The following is a 22,724-nucleotide window of genomic DNA, read 5'->3' on the forward strand; positions in this document are numbered from 1 at the left end:
ATTTATTTAATGCATAAAAGTAATGTATAGAAAGCTTTCTACAAAGTTCATTCAGCTCTTTTATTTTAATGGTTTTATATATCAACACAGCAAAGTCTCTCAGCTTAGACCCATTTGGATATCTGCTCGATGGATGAACTGCTAGAGACACTCAAAGCCAGCATCTGCTGCACAAGCAATTTCCCAACTCACCGAAAGACTCCATCACGCCCTCACCCCATCTCTCTCCTTGCAGTATTTCCTGTTGTAGTTTAAATCCTAAAAACTTCTCCCAAAGAGCGACTTCTGGAAATTGCCCAAATGCCACTCCACACAAATAAGAAAAGGGAAGCAGTAATGAAACCTTACAGAGACAGCAACCAGCGCAACCTTGGGCAGAGTAATAGGTTAACTTCTTGTTAGCCAGAATAGCTTTCAGCCTCTCTGTGCTCCAACTGTAGCAATTAAGTACTCCTCTAAGCTATGCTTCAGTTGCCTGTAAGCAAATGCTCACGCATAACTTGCATGCAGTGTAACGCAGAATGAAATGTTCACTAAGAGTGTAGGGAAAATACATTGTAGGTACATTTGCACAAATACAGTTTGCTGCCTCCTGACAGTCTTTGCTTTCTTATTAATATCCTAGAAAATATTAAGAAATGTGTCACACTGGTTATAAATACACATTCTTTCTCCTTGGAGCTGAATTCAATGCTTTCCTGCCACCTCCAGCTCAGGAGCTCTCTAGTCCCCTTGAAATGCTAGTCCCTCTCTGCAGGAGGAGGAGGATTTGGATTTTTTTTTTTTAATGTTTAGGAAAAAAAAAAAAAAAAAAAAGGCAAACCCTGCCAGCAGACCAGGATGCAAATCATGACAGATAAGGATGCTCAAAGATAAATAAAAAGTGTAAACAAAACTTTCACCAAACAGCATCTTAAAAAAATTAACTGGATCCACACTGAGGAGTAAAACCTAGCCATGGCCCCTCCCACAAAGCACACAAAGGAGGAGATTAATGTTAGGTTCTTAAATATATTCAGTATCTTTTAAATGCTACAAGTGCAATGACATCAACCTCAAGCATAGCAAGTACATTTTCCAGTGAGACATTATTTAGGGCTGCCTATCAGAGCACATCCATGTGACAAGGCCGTAACACAAGAGCCAAGGCTCAGTCGCTGTCTCGCTCGGACAAGTTTTACAAAGCTTTGCCAAGCTGGGTAGTTTGTTAAAGAAAAAAGTTCAAAGCTCAACCATTACAAAAAATATCTGCAGAGCCAAACACCATGTGACTCCGAAAATGACTTTGAAAGCATCAAATGTGAGGTTTTATTTGTATGATTAGCTCTTGCTATTCCTGTAATAATAGCTTTCTGTTGTTCCCACTGAAGAAGAGGGTGATCTCTTTATATTTACAGTCTTTTCATCCTGCTCCACAAACCATTTGCAAGGTCTGTGACAATACCACAAGCAATCTTCTGATATTCTTATATATATACACACTTGTAATATTCAAAAATAACACTATCCTGGAGCTTGGGACACCTCACTAAAGAATGCTCTTAAGCAGAAGCATGATATATATTTTTTAATGTTAAAACTGTATACCTGATACCTGTCACTTATCATAAGCCATATCTACAGTTTAGTCTACACAACTGAATATTTTGGCTGTGGATGTCTGTGAGGGCTTTTATAAGGTCTGGAAATACTGTGATCTGCTAGCTTTCAGTGGATTTTAGTAGGCAATGGGGAAAATAAGTGTGACCACCAACAGTATGATGAGCTAAAGAGTGATTAGCTGCTCTAACAGTTTGCAGGCAAGGACAAGCTCAAAAACAATGCACAGAAGCCCAAGGTCAAATTGCCTGTAAAATTAGATCTCACTATTTTACTATCAGAGTGCTTCTTGTGCAGCTTAGAACATCCTTTTCCACAGTGATTTGCATACTGAGCTGCAGATCCCGATCTTTTAACTAAATATTTTTCCTTAGGGATGAATTGCTCCTATTCTCGTTGCCTATTCTGCCAAGGATAGTAGGAAAGAATTTTTAAAGGTGAACTACAAGACGAGAGAAGGAACACGTGCAAGACTACCACATATTTAAGTTTCCTCTGTGGCTGCAGGGCACAGATATTCTGGGTGCTTTAAGCTGTTTGCTTACGCTCAGGGCCTCTGCGACTGCCGAGCATACTTCAGCACATCTGATGCCTTTTACAAAGTCTTAGGCCTATTCTTGAGACATTAGGGAGCCACAAGGTGCAGATGTTGGTACGCCGAGATTTCTGGGTACATAGTGCACACTGCTGACATCAGTTATGTGCAGGGTCAGTGAGTGCTAAAACCACCCACTGAGCATGGGTATATGCCATACCTAAATATCCCAGAAAAACAGAGCAATTTCTTGCTCTGGCCAGATGAGATCTAGGCAGACAAAAAGGATGGCTGGAAAGATCCGCATGCCTTAAAATAGCACCCTTCACAGGGAGAAACAAAGCAAGCTTAAAAGATCCTTCCCACTTTCACCCCTCCCCATCCAAAAACCTATAAGACATTTTTCTGTTTTGCTGTTAACAACATTTCACTTATGCCAAATCTGCTGAGACAAAGGTGCTTTATCCACACTACCCAGAAATATTCCACGCTCAGTAATGGACCTCACATCCAACTTCCAGTTTGTTGTTAACCCAATTTGCTTTCAAATACTATTCATTTCCCTCCTATTCTGAAGCTTATTAATAGGAGAAAAAAGAAAAACCCAAACAGTTATGCTTCATGCCATAATGAAGATATTTCCAACTCCATTGCTTCCTGAATTGCAGCAGGAGGAACTGGCCCCAGCAACCCTGGCAGCAGCAGGGTCTATCATGGGAGGGAAGAAGCAATCCTAATGCCAATAAGGAAACGTGACATGCTGCTTTTATGAATCAGTGATGGCTTGCCTTTGCATAACTTCAGATTAAATTGGGTACAAGTTATGCAAATTTTGTAAATAATGTGAAGATTACAGCCAGGCTAAAATTAAGATTGAAAGGACTTTTATTAAACAAAATCACTTTTTAGAACAGAAATTCTCCAATCCTATTAGGAAAAAGAATAATACAATAGGAATTTGATAGTAACAAGGAGACTATAAATCAAGAGAGCAGAGAATTGAAACTCATCTCACAATGATTTAATTAACTCAGCAGTGTTCTTCTAATGCAAAAATTTTATTGAATTCTAACTAACATCCTCTCCATCTAGGAAGTGGAATGAAAATACATACGCAAACTTTAGAGCAATACATAATTATCTAATTACCATGCCAATGAACTTGCAAGTTCATTCTTCCTCTACACTTTCACACACAAATACTGCATGAGCAAAGACCAAAGTTTCAAACATATTTCCATTTTAAATGTGGGCACAGTTCGCTGCCCACGCAATTACAGCAAGCTTGAAGCTTTTTTCCTGCTGAGAAAGAATACCATTACTCCTAATATTTAAGCAACCCACTGTTCTGACAGTTTGAAAGTGAACACGCTAAGCACTGGCTTTGCCTATTGGCCCTAGAAGTATATTCCAATAAACAAGCAAAAAATTGGGTGCCTTCCCAGCCCTACACTATGCATGACCATGTTATCTGGCAGGAGATCACCTGCAGCTCAGCTGTGGGTGCCTGTGCTGCTCTAAGGGCTGCTTCAGCTCAGCTCAGATTTCAGAAAGGACCTGGTGGCCAACTCATCTGCCTGTCGCTGGCCATGACATGGGGCACAAGGACATGGAGGACACACAGCAGTGGTTAATCGAGGCATCTAACCTATGAGTTGATGCTTTCTTGCACCTGTCCTACTATTGAATAGCAGAGGTCCAAAAGGTTTCTATCTCAAATGCCTAAAGCTGACCTGAATCCACATCCTAAGCCCTGACAGGCAGCAGGACTGGAAAGGAGGGTGCTTGGACTCAATATAGCTGTACCCACTGTGTTGACTGCATCCTTCAAACCTTTCAGTATTAAGTTAGAACATCCCTGCTTAATCTTAACCATTCACCTACAGTATAACTAGAATCACTGCACTGATGTTTATGCTAAAACCCACCTCCGTCTGCTCATTAAGAATTAGAATTTCTCTCATTTTCCTTTTTCTCTGCACTCTCAGCCCGCAAGCTTCCAAATTCCTTCAATGCCTGATCGAAGCACAGGATAGATCACTTATATTTTCACTGTACCATTATGAAAAACAGAGCAAGAGAAATGTTAAATAATAGAAATCATGTCAGGGCACACAATTAAGATGCACATACAAAATCTAGTGTGAATATGTTAACATACAGCCACTACAGCTTATACTACAGTACTGCTCAATATTTACACAAAGCATTCCTAAAGGTTAATTGCAATGGTGCTACTACTGCAAAACAGTTTCTAAAATAACAGCATGATCATGTCCCTGAATGCCCATGGGGCTGCCAGCACACGTACAGCAGTGCAGATTTGGACCCAGCTCTGCAGAGCATGCCTGGTCCCACTCTGCCACGCCAGCATCCCTCCGGAGCACTGCCGTCGGTCCTTACCAAGCAGCCCTCCTCTGAGCACATTTGTGCTGCTGAAGCGTTGCTTACTAGTAGAGAGACAAAATGCTCCTGGGAGCATGGCCAGGTTTGTGTCATTAAAAACAAAAAAACAGCAAATAACATACTTCTGAGTTTGAATGTGAGACACCCTTAATATTTCCAGTAATTCATGTTTGGACTATAACTACTGTCCTGGCATTTTCCAAAAACAAGAATAAAGAGATGCACTTCTTTCTTCCAAGCCTCTTGATATAACAGGCGTGAAGAATAAGAAATAGCAGCTTTGAGTCTGTTCTGGTCCCGGTCCCTGGCACACTGCAGCGCTTCGGCTGGAAAGCCTACGCATCTATTGACAGCACGGCAGCAGCAGTGCGGAGGACCAGCTTTTGTCAGCTTAGCCCAGAGGAGCGCAAGCTTTTCTTCAGCAACAAGGGAATACAACTTTCAAAACCACGTGAGCACACCACTTGATTTCTCCAGTAACAATGGGACAACGTGTCATGGTGGCACAGGTGACAAGGACAGAAGTAATGGTCCATCTTTCCCACACTGCTGATTTAGCAGTTGTCCATCTAGTTTGGGGAAGTATTATTTCCTCTAATCTCTCCAAATAAGAAGAGGCATTCAGAGAAGTGCAAGGTCTGTTTGATCACAGCTCCACAGCGGAGGCCTGATTTTCCTCAATTTTGCCCTAATGCAATAGCAACTTCCTTAGAAAAGGCATCCAAGTTAAACATGCTGCAGAACTATCTACGTCTGATTCATTTATTTAGCATATGAGTCCTCCTTTGAGGAAAGATTTGAGAAAAACCTGATATACCATAGCAGATACCCATGGAAACCCATATTTGTTTGGGCCAACAGTAGTATCTGGACCTGGACCTAAGGAATTTTCTGTATTAATGCAGCTACAGGATTTTGCCTGCTTAGAGGAAGTAAAGACTTGTTGACTCCTCCTGACACCAATAATTATTTTCAACAAGTAATGTTGCTGAATGTTATTTAAATACAGGTTTAAATACAAAATTTGCTACTCATCACATATGCAAAATCTCATTTGGTACATAAAGTTTTCATTATAGGCAAGTTCATATTTTTATACAGCTTATCTTTCAGAAATCAACATCCTTGTCTTCAAAAGGGCCAATATAAAAGTTATATGGGAAGAAAAATTACCAAATGCATATAGTAACATGTAATTAAAACAATTAAAACTAAAAAGTCTGTTTATAAGGGTTCCTTTGAAGGGCAACTAAATCTGGGAAAACGATGACATTAATTCAAACCCATTTGGGAGTTTAATTTGCTAGAAAAGAGTAAATAATTTTGGTACATCAAAATGCTATTTGGAAGTTTGCCTGGGCTGTATAGAGGGGGGATGTGAGAAATTTGCCCTATTTTTACAGTTGAAAGCTTCATTGACTCACACAAGATACTTTAGACTAATATCCTGTGGCATCACAGTGACCTACATGTAATTATTGCATACTTTTTCCAAAATATTTGTACACAACCAGAAATTATAGCCTAAGTTACCAACTAGTTCTTAGTTTATACCAGCAACACAAAGATGGACTTCAATTAGTGGTAATCTAGCTGTCTGATGTTTTTAGCAATCTTCTAGACTAATGTTTGGTTTTGGTTTGGTATAATTTTCTAGTTACCATTTTTCTTAGACAAACATATTTATCTTGTTAAGTAAACGATGTTTAAAAACTTTCAGCTGTCCCTTCTCCCACCCCGCAATCACTGTCCCCCTCAGACGTGAGGAGATTTCACATTGGTGCGCGCAGACGCGTCTTAGGAGCACAGATGTGGGGAAAAGGGAGAGAAAAATCAGGCAGTCTTGGAACGCCCCTGGCACTTCTCCTGGAGGATTTCCATTCTCCTGCCCCCGGTATCTTCATTCCCCAACACGAGAAGCAGGCAAGCAGAGATCTGCTGCAGTTTCACTTGGCTAGTGAGCGGGCTCGGTGGTCTGCACGGAGCATCCTCGAGGGAACGCACACAATATAGGAACAAACGCTTGGACCTGCGCTGATCAGGTAGCTTCTCAGGTCAGCGTTCTCACCTCGAAACTCATGGACAACGTTGCTCTCGGCTCAATTCTTTCCTTGCTACTTTAGGTTAAAAAAAAACCAAAAAAAAAACCAAAAAACCAACCCCCACCCCTACTTAAGAGCTTTCTGGCAGATATCGCGCAGAGAGTCAGAATTTCTCCAGAAAAACGACATCTGAGGTGCCTTGTCCACCACACAAGTAGCTTATGAAATTACAACAATTTGTAGTTGCTTTTCTGAACTATTTACTGATTCAATAGTATAGCTGCTCAGTTCTTTACGCCTGTGTACTCACTAGCTGGTTGGTCCTATCACTAAAATGTCAGTGAGGCTAACTTTTATATACTCTATGCCATTCAGCATAAACACACTGATATGTAAAATTTCTCACTAAGAGACTTAACTCAAAATGGCTGTTTCTAGCTGCAGAACTGCAATTAAATGATTATAGCACTGAACTCCATAGAAGCATACATCTATTCAATTACAGTTCATATTTTCACCTCTAACGCTAGAAACATTTGGTCACATAGTCGTATTAGCCCAGACTCCCTACACTGTAGGAGCTCAACGCAGGACGGCCTTCGTAATTTAATCTAAAGGTTCACAGTAGGGTGTCTTCTCAGTCTTTCACCATTAAATTATATCTTGGTTAATCAACTTATCTGCTTTAACAAAAAAAACTATGATATTTTTTGAGACTTTTTTTTAAACAGAGATTATCCAGAGTCAAATAAAAAACAAAAAAACCCCAAACCCCACCACTCTGATGATTTCAATAAGCCTAGCATTCCAGTTTTACATCCCAGACTGATACTGATGCTTCCCATTAAATGATTATCCCCATTTGTCAACATGTATTTACTTTTGAAGAAAGCCGATCAACACAGTATACAGGCCAAGACTACAAAAGCAGCAGATCGTATCAGAGATCTGGACTGCAGGTAAATTTGGCCTGGACTTTACCGTAGTCCCAGAAACGCCTGTCTTTTGTTTTCTACAGAAGGCTCCTTGTTTCACACCATTCTCTCAGTCTTCTGGGAGGCAGCTGCAATGCATTCCTGCAACCACCAGCTTTAAAAGCAGTATTCAGTGTCTGACTGGCAGCACAGCTAGAGATGGCATGCTGCTTCCTGCTGAGTTGAAATCAGTAAGATAACCCAACAGACCTCAGGAAAAAATGAAGTGATCCCTGGAATGAACATTTTTCTGGGTAAAATGAAGAGAATGGTTTATCTTCATGAGCAAACAAAAACAGTACCTACTGCAAAAAAGCGAGAATGGCTTATTACAGCTAATTTTAACTGCTTTACCAGTGAAATACCAAGAACATGGCAGGAAAAAAGATGGACAAAGATTCTTGACTAATTCAGGATTTTTCCCTTTTGAAAAATCCAAAATTCGGCACCCTTTGGAGCTGGGCAAAGAACGACTGTGAAACAAATGCCAACCAGCATATAAGCAATGTTGCAAACCACTTCTTGAAAAAAGCAATGGCAACTAAAAAAAAAAAGGGGGGGGGGGGAAATAGATCAAAAGTGCCTTGACAAAAAATACATCTCAAGCTTCAGCTACACTAATAAAGTTGTGCCAATAAAAGCAGAAGACATCATTCCTTTTTTTAGGTGGAAACATGATTGAAGCAGATAAATTTATGGCCTGGAAGCTCCTTTATTTACTAACTCTTCCATTCAGACATTCGTCCCACTCTTATATGGAACAATATATTGGAAAAAGCTTTTAATTTATTATTATTTAACAGAACTGTTACTTCTTTACACCCAAGACAGGGCAATTTGACATGAGAGCCTTCTGTGTTTTACAGGACTGGATCTTTAAATTCCTCCTGCATTACAGCTAAAAGGTTTTTATTACAGGGTCATGTTTTAAAGTTACTCAAAAATGAGAGTGAGTTGTTCTACAAGCAGCAACACTAATGACACCTCATTTCTTATGAAGCCATACCATGCATCCCAACTCCCCAGTGACTCCAGTTTTTCACATGATCAGCAAACAAAACATCCTTTCTTTTCTGAAATCTCCTAATACTACATTATCTTGGTTCTTTCTCAAGTGCTGCTGACTACAGGTAACATTTCTTTCAAGCCCTGTGTGTACTGCCATTTCTGATTACAGCTGCTGGGGTACAGCTTCTAGCAGTACAGACTGGAACTGCTGTTCGCCTCCTTACTCCCACAGGCTCCATAGGCACGAAGGGAATTACTTTTCACTAACACCTTGTATATCTCCTGTAATCAGAATCGGCTCATTCCAATCTCCAATTTTAATTCCTAATTTATCATCTGCAAGCAGAGAACCTTAAATTAAGCATCATTTTGTTTAATCCTGGTTTGCTTTTAGCATTCTGAGTTCATAGCTTTCATTTATACTTTTCAAAATACAGCCAGTTTTCACTAACTGCCAGCCATTGAAATGTGCTGTTGCAGTTCTGTAACTAAACTCATCACTGACTTTGTTAACCAAAAGTTTATACTGTATCTATGGATATTTATCCAACCAAGAACATATCTGAAAATAATTTATTCAAATTCCCAATCTTTACATTTTTCTTAATTGGATGAAAGTGAAATGATGATTACATTTCCTAAGTGGCTCATTTTTTATTCATGATGTTTAGCAGACTCTGTTGAATGGAACTGGATTAAATATAACTAAATGCAACTTCTACAAAGAAGCTGAATGGACATACTTTTTATTAATCAGAAAAACACTTCACATTTAAAAATGATTTATTAAACAAAAATTAAGCTTTATCTTCATGAAGAACACAAGCTTACTCCTTTATTGTTACTTTTGTCCATCAATATTTTAAAACTAGAAGATTTTCTTTCACTTCTGTTCCTCTGCTCTTTCATTACGGAGGAGAAGAATGCTTTCCTACACATCCCTCAGCCTGAGCCACAGTGTTTCTCATCTGCTGCCAGTCAGCTGACAAGCTGAAATGAACAGTGTCTTTACATCTACAGAAGAAGCCATTACTATCTAACATACTCAGGTTCACTTCCTACCCTACAACTTTTACCGTTACAATGGCTTGTCTTTGATTAAAAGTTTCAGCAGCAAGCATATCTACTCAACATAAATACTGATTTCGTTTTAGGTCTTGCAAAGGCTTGTCATAATTTTTCATGTTAAAATTAAATAGATTAATTACAAAAAATAAATTAGGATTTAGAAAAAAATCTAGTTTTATTCTATCTTTATAGCAATCCTTTGGCATATGTTAAAGGATTTTTTAACTTTTATATTTAACTACTCTTAAACCACTAGTTTCTGAATTTCATCAAAATCTGATGCACAGATCATTTAGAATTCGTAAGGCTTTACAGAGCAATCTTTTGGGTTGCATTTTGGCTAATTTTAGTAACATATAAAGCTAAAGAGCAAATAACCTCTGAAATAGTGGAATATTTGGAAAGAGAAACACAGTTTCACCAGTAACTTTAGTCAGTCTCAGAAAAGGCAAAGATCTTGTTGCTCTGTTTGCAAGTGCGGGAGTCACAAGACAACTGCCCAGGATTTTGCCTCCTCGGGCTCAAAGTGCCGCTCCCTGGCAAAGCAGCCTCTCGGCTTAGCACTTACCAGGTCTCAGATCAGGGCCTGTTAGCCATTACGTGTTTATCTGTCTCACTCAGATGTATGAGAAGTACAGTAAAACCAGTGAAGATGCATTGTATCTTTCAAGAAAGCAGACAGCTGTTTATGGAGAGGTGTAACACAAGAGAAGTCAGGGCGCACATTATGGTCTACTGCCTGTAGGTGAACTGCCCACCTCCACCACTTACCAATCAGAGCGCCCACAGCAACAACGTACAAGCTAATTCAGCAGTGATACCAAATGTCACCATATCTTTGGGTATTCAAGTGCAAATCCTTTCCATGCCAAAAGTTAATATAACAGAGCCATCTTTTCATCCCAGTGCATTTCAGCACAGTTCACAAAACAAAGCTTTTGAGCCCAACCTTAGCCTTTAAACGTGCTCCAGGATTAATACAAAGCAAGCAAGATGGTTCTCTCTCAGGGAGCAGAGAGGAATGGAGAAGAACAACTCTTCAAAGTGTCACCGACACACTCATCACCCTGAACCATGGGAGGGCTCCACCTGTGCTATCTTCATTATAAAGTACTCTTTAAATGCCACTCAGCCAGCTTTCCATGGGATATTCTCTTAAGTCCTATTGCAAGGAATCCTGCATAGTTACATGCTCTAGGAGTAATATTTTACTTTTTGAGCAGTTCCATGAAAAAATACAAATAGAGAGGACCCATATCCCGAGAAAGCAGACAGCTACTTAGCGAGACAATGAATTTAAACCAGAAGTAAGCACATAGAATATGCAGTATAACATACCTAGATGCTGCTCCAACTCCAAGCCAATCATCCTGACTTCTGAATTAACAAGTTATTAACTTGGATAATGAAATCCAAAAGATATTGGGCATTATTGCTTCATTCACAACAAACATGTACATTACCTGAAAAAGACTTGCTTTATTCTCACACATACACTTTATTCTTACACATCTTTCAAAGACTTGAATCCTGGTTGCAAGCAATATTCTGTTGCCAGTGCTGCTCTAATCAAGGGCAAAGCCTATGAATGTTTCTAATTATCCTGAAATTTTCTTTCTGCCTTCAAAATGAAGTAGTCCACTGTTGATTTGAACGTGAATGCTTGACACCAAGCTTTGTTCCATACTCACATGCTTACTAGCAGGTTGACTCTGAGGTAAAGATCCAGGGGCCAGCACTGGAGAGCTTGCAGGACTACAGAGTTCTGGGAACGGATTTGGTATGGCTGGCAAAGATGATGTTCTAAATTGCTGTTCTTCCTCCTGTAGACGTCTGCAAACACAGAAGAACTAGGCATCAAGAACAGCAAACCAGCATCATGCCACTTGGATCTCCTGCCCCACTTTTTGATATATTCACGCTCAAGAAAAGAATCAAAATCATTCTTTTGCTAAGCAACTACTTTAGGATTACAGCAACTGCAAGCACAAATTAGGTAACTGCATGTGTAAAATGACCAGTCACGCATCTATGCCTGTTTGCTTGTAACTTGGTCACTTGGGTGGATAACTGAGGTAATCGTGTACATAAAATAAACAGAGATACCAGTCGTAAAAGGAGGACACAACTGCAGTAATTTAGAGACAAATTCCACATGGATCTGCAAACAAACGTGTATCTGAGTAAAGTCATTAGGATGACACTGAAACCAGTATTGCCACCTTATTACAATACAAGATGCCATCTCTAAGCAACTCAGCATTTCTTGGAGTGATGGAAAGGCAAAGACTCAGCTAGAGCAGTAACAGTTATACCTTCTTATCTTATGCTAGTTGTAATGTTATGGTTTAGACAACTTTTACATGCATTTCCTGAGACAGGTCTCATGACTCCAAGTAGGAGTAACACAGTTCAAAGTCCCAGTTTGTAAAACACCTGTACTGTCCTCACCAACAGAAAGAAGATTAAAGCCTGCCAGTTACCACAGAAAAGTTTGGAAAGACATGAGACCTATTCATGAACACTGACACATTGCTTTAAGCTTTCTTATTGCCAGTGCACCAGCCTTGAGGAAATACTATCTGACTGTTCAAATCAGGATTATCTGCAACTCCTTTGCAGAATCCGCCATCTAGTGGTGATCACAAAAATCTCCAAAGGCAATCAACTCCTGGATTTGGAATAGGGGAACCATTAAAAGCCAAGCATAGTTTTGCTCCCATTTTTTCATGTTCTTCATGCGACTGCCTTCAGCCAACAGACTCTTAACACAATTGCCTTGGATGCAACTGTTTGTTTTGCCTCTGGCTACAGGTCCCATTCTGGGCACCTTCATTGTCTGTGCCGATATGAGAACTTAGGAGCTCATAAAATAACTAGCGTGAAATCTGCTCCACAGATAATTCTATTCCACAATTTAGTTTCCTTGCTATTCCAAGAATGAGCTCTATGGATTTGTTTTTTTCCATAAATAGCAGGTTCCAGTCACAACTATGGACTGCACAAATGACTAAGATTGATCTGCTTGATTTTTTCTTGCTGCCAATTCTGTACAGCATAAGGCAGTACATTTAAGGTATCAGCAATCATGTAACAAACAGGCCTCCTTATTGCAAGTTTGTAACTAGGTGCTTGAGCTGACCCCCATTATAATAAGCAGAATTAAAGATTCAGTACAATTAGAAAGGCATGGATTTCTTAAAATGAAATTTCAGTATTTCAGTACAGTGCATTCCACTCTGTCTATACTGCTGCAGTTCATCATTTACCACATTACTGAGATATAAATAAAGCTGTATGCTAAAGTGAATCACCACAATCAACCTTTCTGTTCTGGCTGAGGAAAAAGAAACAGCCATTCCCCGGTACTGGAGAGGGGTCTAAATAACCTAGAATACAAGTTTTGCTATTATTCTCTTTAGTGATAAATACATGATGTCCTAGGGCTTATGGAAGTAGAGAGTTCAGAAAGTCAAAGTGTTTTCCAAAAAGGTTGTGACATTTTGAAATACCAAAAACAGTTTAGAAATGCTTTCACTGAAACTTTCACAAAACATGCAGAATTATAGCACTCTAGAGAGTGCATTTTCTAGTGCAGCCCCATTCAAGGTTACATTTGAAATATTGGTAAAAACATCACTATGTCATTAGCTGACTCGATTGTATTGCAGTTACTGCATACTATCCATTCTTATAGAAGAGCTGCCTGTCTAAAGAATACCACTCCTATACGAAGTACATCAGTGGAAAAAATCAGGAGCAACTCTTAGACACCTATTTTTCTATGATTATTGATTCCCACTTCTTTGGGGAAAGCCACCATTAACTAAAAGGAAAGAAAAACTACAAACATATCTGACTCGAGCAATTTACCTACTTGGATCGAATTTACCTTCTTCCTGCCACTTTAAAAGAAGATTTTTAAGAACCTGACCGTTAGGTATAGAGTCTCCAATCGCTACCAGGAGTGTTCCACCTGAAGCTTGAATTCAAGTCCCCATCCTGACAAGAGTGAGACAATTTACATGCTTTTTTATTGTAATGTCTTCAAGTGAAGGAACTGAAAGTGCTCTGGGAAGAATGGTTAAAGAAATATGATGCTCCTTTGTTTGTTGGCCTTAGGCCTTTCAAGAAACTTCCTATTAAGAGTGGCATTTTTGTGCATCAAGACTAGCTGAATGCAACCTCATCTATCTACATGATTCACTAAGTTTTATAAGATCAAGAAGCAGTTCATAGGCACCATGGCTGATAGAACAGTTTTTAAAGATTTGGAACTAAATCCAAACACGGATGTCGTTTCTGCAAATTCATACTGATGGTAATGCTTCTATGCATGTCTGCTACTACAAATATATCAAACTTTGTTAAAAAAAAAACAGTAAAAATGCAAACATGTTTACATTTTACAAAATACAAGGAAGTATCACGTCCTCCACCGACCTGGTAAAAGTTTTTGCTATGCGTAAGTCTGTTGTAACACTATTAGGGCCCCAATGAAGCTGATCTAAGACTTTAAAATTTATTTTTTTTTAAAGCTAGTTCAAGAAAATTTTAACAAAATGGAAGAAAGTCCCTTGTTCCTACCTGACTGCCATAATGCGTACTGGCTGAGACCTCTGCACCTTCTGCCTTGGAGATGTGGGCTGCAATGAGCTTGATCCTGAGGTTGGCAACTGACTGCGATTAAGCTGACCATTTTGAAGGAGCGGAGTGGTTTCTGACTGCATACTGCACGTAGAGTACAAACTCTCAAATGAGGAATTCATGTCATTTACCAAAGCCTCTAGGTCCACATCATCATCTGAAAGACAAAATGAAGGCAGCATAACATATCTGAAGTCACAGACAAAAGCAGTTTGGAAAGAAAGAAGACTAAGTTTCTGGAAAATTATCACATATTCTATGGCTATACTTTTACAGCGAAAATTTTTATTACAGAAAACATTTACTCTATAGCAGAAAGATGCACATAATAACTTTCAAGAAAACCAAATTAATATCAGGCCAGTGATAGTCAAGTTTATTTTGTTTTCCCTGGTGAAAAGCTGAATGAAATACTTCTACCATAGTATTTACTAATCAATCACTAATATTTTGCAGAATTTTTAATAACACCAATGCGAATGTGAAACACCGCTTCACTTATTATTCAACTGACATACATTTCAAATGTACATCACTTACTAATATCTCAGTCCAGCTTGTCAATGTGTCAAGTTCAGATTGTCAAACAGTATGATAAACACTGGGTGCAACATCCAATAATTTAGGGATAGGAAAAAAAAAAAAAGATACCATTGCATAAGTCAGTAGGTGGAAAAAAAAAAAGCACTTCTGTTGCACAAGCTGGAAGTCTATCATTACATGTTTTAAAAAATCCCTTGCTCACATTTTTGCATATTTTTGAGACAAAGCATTTTGAAGGGCAATGCAAGCTTGTAGCTGTCATTACAAGGACTTTATGAAAACTTTTTCATGCTTACACTTTCAATGCAATAAAGAGACCCCTGCCTTAGAGAGCCTAAAGTAAACCAACCCGGGATGAGATGCAAGTAGTTGGAGAAACATCAGCCCCTAAAACGCGTACTCACCCTTCCACATACGCCATCTTACCTACAATAAATACGTAACTCTTCTTAATTCATTCCTTGTTAACTATCATTATTACTTTGCAAGACAACAAAACTCTGCAAGTCCTTTGAAATAACCACCCTCTAATTCTTATTTCAAAGTACTGCAATCACTCCCCAGCCACAAGTCACGTCACTCTGGATCAGAAGTTCAACACGCTAACAAACACACACATGGATATCTGCTTCTGGTTACTTCACGCTGACTGGCTAAACAACTACTTTAGATCAAAGACAGCTTTGTGTATGCAAAAAAATTGCCCACTTTTTCCAACTACATTAATTGGCTTAGAAAAAGATACCATTGCTCCCCACAAACCTTGTGTCTTTCAAAACTACTCATGACGCAGATGGATGGAAAGTAGAGCCAATCAACTGAGCTAACAAACATTTACACAGCACTATGCAGCTAAAATATGCTTCTTATTCCAAATAGCTTCTGACACCAATTCTTTTGTCTCATTTTCTAGGTAAACAAGCATTACACTTTTTCAAGCCACCAGAAGCAGCAATTCGGCTTGTTGTATTTCAGTCACCAATTACAAGACTGTTTCTGAGATATCATAAACAGTTTTTATACCACTATCACCTTTCTGGAGGATCCATCTGAAACAGTACTACTTTATTGTGTCCGCCAATAACATGCCTCAATAACTGTAATGGGGTCTGAACACTGCATTTGTTTTGGACACTGATGACCATAGTTCAGGGTGTTGGATGAATCAAAGATTTGCTTCATGTGTCTGAGAGCTATTTAATGACTTGAGACTCTATGTTCCTTACTGAAAGTCAGCAGGTCCTTTAATAAAGTGTAAGTCACTTAGGCTTCACTGAAAGAGTACTCATGGTATTCCTAGGTCTAGAGGACAAAAAAAAAAACAAAACAAAAACCACAAAGGTTTCTTCCTTTCATTTGTTTATTATTTCCCTTAGTCTCTGTACTTAATAGTTGCTAATCAACTGCTAAGACAAATCCTCACCAGGCTGCACGATTTTCTCTATGTGTTTGCTAGTTCATGCATTTTTCAATAACCTGGGCTTTGCTATGCTTGGACAAAGTCTACAATAATTTTCCTGCTATTTTTAGGGATCTTGAAACAGAGTTGCAATTTAAGTTTCATTCCATCCTCCAGATTCTTATCCTATTCATATATCCATATCTAAAACACTTCTTGAGCAATCACATGGGAACCACAAGAGTAGGAGTACAAAGAGGTAGAGGTTGAATTACAAGGCTTCTGAATTTTATCATTCATCTAAAGTACTAGAGGAGCAAACCGTAGGGCGTCAGTTGCATTAAGAGAAGAACCAGACGGCTGTCAAGTGAAAACTTGGGTGCTGGATGAAGGACACATAAAAGACGACCCTGGCCACAGTGTGAGGCAGTAAATTACAGCAACTAACAATTGTTTAGCAGGGTCAAAGGCAGAAAGGGAAGAAAGTAAAGGTGTATGTTCTGTGGAAGTCAGCATGGTTTTGTTCCCGAGGGTGCTAATTTATTAACTTAGACAAAGCTATCAATGTGCAACATCATTAAGTTTCCAGATGATTGTAACATAGGAGGAATGATTAAGAGTCAGCTCAGGCTATCCCTGAAAAATCAAATAGGCACAAAGGTGCAATACGAAATTTAATATGCATAAAATGAGGCCTTCAAGCAAAATACTAAGGAAACCAAGTACACAGTTTAAGCCATTGAATTTCCATTAGCAAGCTTTTAAGCATATCAGTTACATGCAACTTCGGTTTCCACTGGGATAGGTGTTGATAAGCTGCATATAGTGTATATAGTGTATTGCATTGAAGTTCAGAATGTGATTTCGCTTCTCCATCCGGCAGTTCCCTTTCTCCATGGGTGCAGCACTGCTAAACGTGGCCCTCAGTCTTTCTATAAAACTTTTACAGGAACCCATATCCTTAAGCTATTGGAAGATAAAGCATACAATCTCAAACTTCATACAGTTTCATCTCTATACCGTGGCATTCACCACTAAATACCATTACGCTTTAGAGATATTTCAGCATGTTGCAATAGAAAATCTCACTGCTGTAGCCTACCTTGGAGGTGCCAGCAGATGTCTCAGCCTGGGAAGTAATACAGTATGTTACTTCTGATGGCTCTCTACAGAGCTTAAATGAATAAAAATGAAATAAACCATCCATGGGATTTCTGATCCACCGTAAACATTTGTAGTTATACTATTCAAAAGGAAGTTTCAGACACACTACAATCCTTCAAAGTATTTTTTCTACCAACCAGAACAATCTAGTCTTCACCAAGATCATCCTCCAGTGGAAAAAAGCTTACTGGAGCTGATTTTGAACAGGCTAGCTAGTTAACAGCAAAATTTGCTGAACGGTGTCATGCTGCTCTGCGAAGCATGCCCACATGTATTTTGCAGCTGACCGGGAAGAATTACCTTTGCAGGCAAGTGGACTTGCAGGTACCCATGGAGCCACTTTCCCCATCTATCTTGCAGTAATATGTTTCAGGGATACTAAAGGCTATTTTCCTTAATCTGCAAGAAATTCTGCAATAAGATCAAGGCGTATGACAATGGATATTTGAGGTCTATTTTTTTCCTCTGAATCCAACTGCACAGTGGCCAGCTTATCACTTCTATTGCATAAACATGCAAGCAGCATTTCGCTTTTAGAAGCTGTTTTTAAAGGAAAGCTTTAGCAAAGCCTAGCTCTAACACACTTCCATTTACTTTTTTTTTTTTTTGGCGTGGTTAAGTTTTTGTTGGTGGCAGGGTACTGGTAGTTCTGTATTCTTATAAGAAAACACTTGGTATGGCAGTGAGTAATGCTGGCGTGCCTTTTTCTTTCCTAAACTAGAATCAAAGTGCACTGGCAGCTGTTTGAACTTCATTTTGCTGCTTTGCCCACAATCTGTTAAACTTTGGCTTTGCTCACAAACACAGTTCTCCTGGATGTTGCATGCAATATTTTTGGTAAAGTAAAAAAGTCATGATTTCAGTTACAAGAAAAATTTTAAAAGTTTTATTCAAGGCAAGAAAGAAGGAAAAACTTTGTTATAAAACTGCTGTTGAGCTAGTGAGCTAAGCTGTTGCATTCCACAAAAATAAAGGCACTTCATTTGAATACCATTACGAATTTTTGGAGCATACCAGAAGAGGGAATGATAACCACTCAACTAGTCCTGAGTAAACTTTAATCTGTGCTTAACCAAAAGCCTTCCAAGTCCGTTTTGTCCTTCTGCCTCTTCCCTTTCTCCAGCCCCCTAAATCCTACTTTATTTCCTTATTTGGGTTGTTGTTGGCCTCAATGTGTCACCTCAGCTAACAGGAATGAGCAGGATCCCACTTACTCTAAAACAGTATAATCCCAAAATGAGTTCTGTTCTGTTTCATCTGTGTCAACCTCCTGAATAAAGTAGGTATTTCCATGGCTGTCAAGGGACTCCTTACACTGCAGAACTTTTGTTTACTAAAAAAGGCTGAACGTGGAAAGAATCCTGGCTTTGGTTTAGAGACCAGGTTACATTTTATTTCTCTAAGTGGCGGCCCAGCAAACAGCCTTCCTTCTTACATATGGTCTGCAGTTCATAGGGAACACCTATGAAAAACGTCATAGGACTAGAAGTGAGCTGTGATTTAAGAGGCTTTTTTAAACTGAAAACATACCTGCATAAATAATTTCCTTCTTGCCCGCTCATTTTGGAATTTAATCTTTGGCATTATACCTTGTATTAGTTTATAGAAAAGACTGCTGTGAACGTTACTAGGGACTCAGCACAACATTTACACAAAGGCTATACTACTTTTTTGTCTCTACCTGCAAGTCTGATACAATGCAAAACCCAACAGAGGGTACATAAGCAAGTGTTCGATATTACAGCAAGGCAGCCACTGATCAACTATCCGACACACTGAATCTGGTAAGCAGTTCCCCAAGATCAAGCTCGCTGTAGCCCAGTAGAAATCCTGCTTGATGAAACAAAGAAGCTAAGATATAATTAATACAGGATTTCACTCAAGTTTAGCTAAACAAAGCATGAGATTGAAGTGTTTAAAAGGCCCTCACATGCACATTAACCAACCTGCAAGGCAACAGAGGGAAGCAATGAGAGAAAAGGACATACTGTTGCACGTGCCCTAGCATTCTGCATGCACTACGTGGGGAAACACTGTATGAATTCTAGGTAATGCAGGGGAAATACATTTATATTAAAACAAACAGAAGGACTTCATCAGAACTTAGGAAAAAATAAAGTGCACACCACCTAGGCATCTAAAATAATTGCAGTATCCAGCTCAACATCCTGTTTGAGAGCTCCTGAACTCGTACATAAGTTATTCTGATTCATACCGGTGATCTCATCATGTTTTGCAAGCTTTTTGGTATCAGGGAAATCTCATGTTTCATGATCAAAAGTAACCACCCAGGTAAGGATTACCACAGCAATTACCACATACAAACTCCTTTTCTTTTACAAGATAACCCTTTTCTTAAGCAGAACCTTTGCAAAAGAAAAGCATGGTAGTACTAATGGCATGCCCTTCCAGTACCATGTCCAAATGTTGTTTTCATAGGTGTTTTTAAAGAAATTCAGCCACTAAAACTTTTTGGAACGATACTTGCTAAAAACACATAGTTTTAATTTGCATAAAGAAGTCCACTCTAGATAACACTCACCTTCCTCTGTTCCCTCCTCTCTTTAAACTTGTAACTACATTATATATGTTTACACAAATGTCTCACTTCCACCAGAATCTCTTTCAACTTGTTTCAATCAATTTCTTACTCAAACTTGCAATCTTCCTGCACTGAAAGGGTTACCAACATCCCCCCAAACACCATTGCAGCATCTAGGACTTGACAGTTGCTACATCTTTAGAAAGAATCTTGCAGCAGAAGTTGGATGATACCAAACAGATTTCTTACAATTTCACAAAAAAAACCCACAGTGACCTCTGCAGAGGTGCCACCTCCAGTTTTGTCTCCTACAGGCAACATCAAGTTCAGAGTGGTTATATGTTGAACTGTAAGTGACAACCCTGAAACTCCAGAACATACTAATACTTTATAGAAGTTGTCCTGCACCCAAGAGTCAAGTCCTGTCCTTTTCTCGCCTTTCCTTTCTGACACTCATCAGTTGCAACGAAATCCTCTAGTTTATACTAGAACTATGGCTGTTAGCCCACAAAACGTCACAAAGCTTCCGAAATGCTGAACGGACCGTGCTGTGGAAGCATAGGCAAAAAGTAGAGACACCGGTCCGAGAAGGTGCATGAGACTTATTTAGGCATCTACAATGTCTGAGTACACTGAAATGCCATACAGACAAGACAAGAGGGAACTTGCAACTCCTCCAGTAATCTCTGGGGAACTTTTAAATCCCACGTGCATCTACTCCAATTTCTGCCCACAAGGCTGGAAAGGCTAACACAAAATATAAGTGCATTAATTGTAGGTGCTGGGGAGAATTTAGCTTATGAACACCTCTGAACTAAAAGTTTATGATGGGACTCCAGTAACATTCTTAAAACACACCTTAAAGATATCTTGAAATAGAACACAAACTAAGTTGAACAAAATTACCGTTGCTAGGTAACAGCTATAAAAGTAAGCTATATATGAAAGATGTTAGCGAAAATCAAAGCCTTAACAAGTACAGGAACAATTGGTTATAGATGTCCTACAGAAGGCAATAATGCAACTGTATGTTCGTATCGAACTTCACTACATAAAACAAGTTTTAAGAATTCTGATGGGAAAAAAATGGAGGGTGAGTCAATGAAAATTTGAGCGCTCGCCCATTTCAGATGCTAGTAACCTGTCACCATAGAGAATAAAGACAACGAAAGCTAGGTATGCCGGGGTGGGGGATGGAGAGAAGATGATGATTCAGAGGGTTGGTTTGGCTGTTTAGTTCCAGAGACAAACCAACTACTAAGGTAAAGCATGTCTTTGATGAAGGTTTTAACAGTTTCTCTTTTTGATGAAGCTGAAATTATTCACAGACAACATTCAGAAGCTCCTCTGAGTGTCCTCCAGCTAAACCTCAGTGCACACTCCTATTTCTGATCCAAGAATTGTAACGAGTCATGTTGGCCTTTTTCTGGAACACATTTAGGTTCATTGTCTGGACAGGTGATTGTTCCCAGCGGGTGTCACAGCTACCACCATTGAGTCTGCACTGGATTCTCAAGCAGTTGAAGTACTAATGACGTGGCTATGAAAGAGACGTTTGAACGGGAAGGAAAATATCTAAGAGAAAATATCTGAAATGCCTAGAATGCTGCTTCTATACATATATATATTCTATATATATAAAAAATACACACACACATCTGAGCTTTATTACAAGTATAAGAGCTAAAATAAAATACATAAGTCATGGCCAGTCCTCTTTCCATATCCACATACAAAACGCCCCCCTCCCCCCCACCATAGGAACATAAAGTTTGAATTCAACCTATTTTTTAGTGAGCTGAAATTTGCAGTCTTTAAAAAAAAAAGTGATAGAAATGCAAGTTCTTAAAAGAAGCGTCAGGTCAACATTTGAATGAAAAGTCAAATACAACACCAGTTGAACCACTGTTAAATACAGTAGGAATGACCAAATCCCATTCAGTGAACACACTACACACCCTTGTTTCAGAAACTGTTGATGGCAGAGCTCCTGATAACAGCAATTACCAGCAACTGTCAGCCTTTTGAATTGCTCTTTGCACAGCCAATGCTTGCTGAAACAATGCTTTATAGTAAATACTGGGTAAACAGACCACTTAAAGCAGAATCTGAGTTTAAGCAGACCTCTGGGAAATTGCCATTCTTGGGATGATTACAAAATAAAGTCAGAAGATCCATTTTCAAGAAACTGGTAACAGATCTGCATCTTTTCTACAAATATTAGGCTCAGTGGCTCCCCTGTACCATATCACCTACTTTTTGCATTAGTTTAAGAAAAAGACTGTGAAAGACCTCAACAGGAAAGGTTTTGTTTGGTTGGGTTTTTGAAAACAGACAGAACAGCCTCAGTTACACAGACGATAAAAAGATAACGTTAACTGATAGGAGAAGCAGTGCTTACAAGAACCACACAGGCAAGGCAGGGGTATTCTTTCCAAGACCAAACCTGGAGTCAGAAGAAACTAATCCTTAGAAAGCCCTGGAGAAGGACAAGAGTAGGTACATCAGGGAAAACCTCACAGATAAGGTGAGCAGACCAGTCTGATTTTCCCAATATAACGAGAGACTCAGCAGAGGGAAACATAAAGCCTAAGTCACAACTGTACAAGTAATACAACTAATAGTCATACACCTGTTTTTTTGTTTTTTGTTTTTTTCTTTTGTGCAGGAGAGGAAGGGAGAATAGAGAGAGAGAGAGAGAGAGAGAAACAAACCCAAAGATTCTCTATTTGTGTCTTATCTTCCTGATACGGTTCATTGGATGCATTTAGGCGTCCCACAGTAAAACTGGGAAGAA

At 39.1% G+C, this 22,724-nt stretch overlaps 1 protein-coding gene across 5 annotated transcripts in view; it reads right to left on the reverse strand.

The window, feature by feature from the left end:
• Nucleotides 1-22,724, reverse strand: part of GRB10 (growth factor receptor bound protein 10) — a 156,167-nt gene that overhangs the window by 47,244 nt on the left and 86,199 nt on the right. For all 5 annotated transcript variants that reach the window (XM_064506697.1, XM_026102299.2, XM_026102300.2 and 2 more), the window contains exons 4-5: nt 14,220-14,436; nt 11,324-11,465 (exon numbers count right to left, since the gene is read on the reverse strand). In XM_064506697.1, the coding sequence (XP_064362767.1) occupies nt 11,324-11,465; nt 14,220-14,436 (359 nt within the window). The remainder of the gene's footprint in view (nt 1-11,323; nt 11,466-14,219; nt 14,437-22,724) is intronic.

This window comes from Dromaius novaehollandiae, chromosome 2 (assembly GCF_036370855.1).
Source record: "Dromaius novaehollandiae isolate bDroNov1 chromosome 2, bDroNov1.hap1, whole genome shotgun sequence".
Classification (NCBI taxonomy): Eukaryota; Metazoa; Chordata; class Aves; order Casuariiformes; family Dromaiidae; genus Dromaius; species Dromaius novaehollandiae.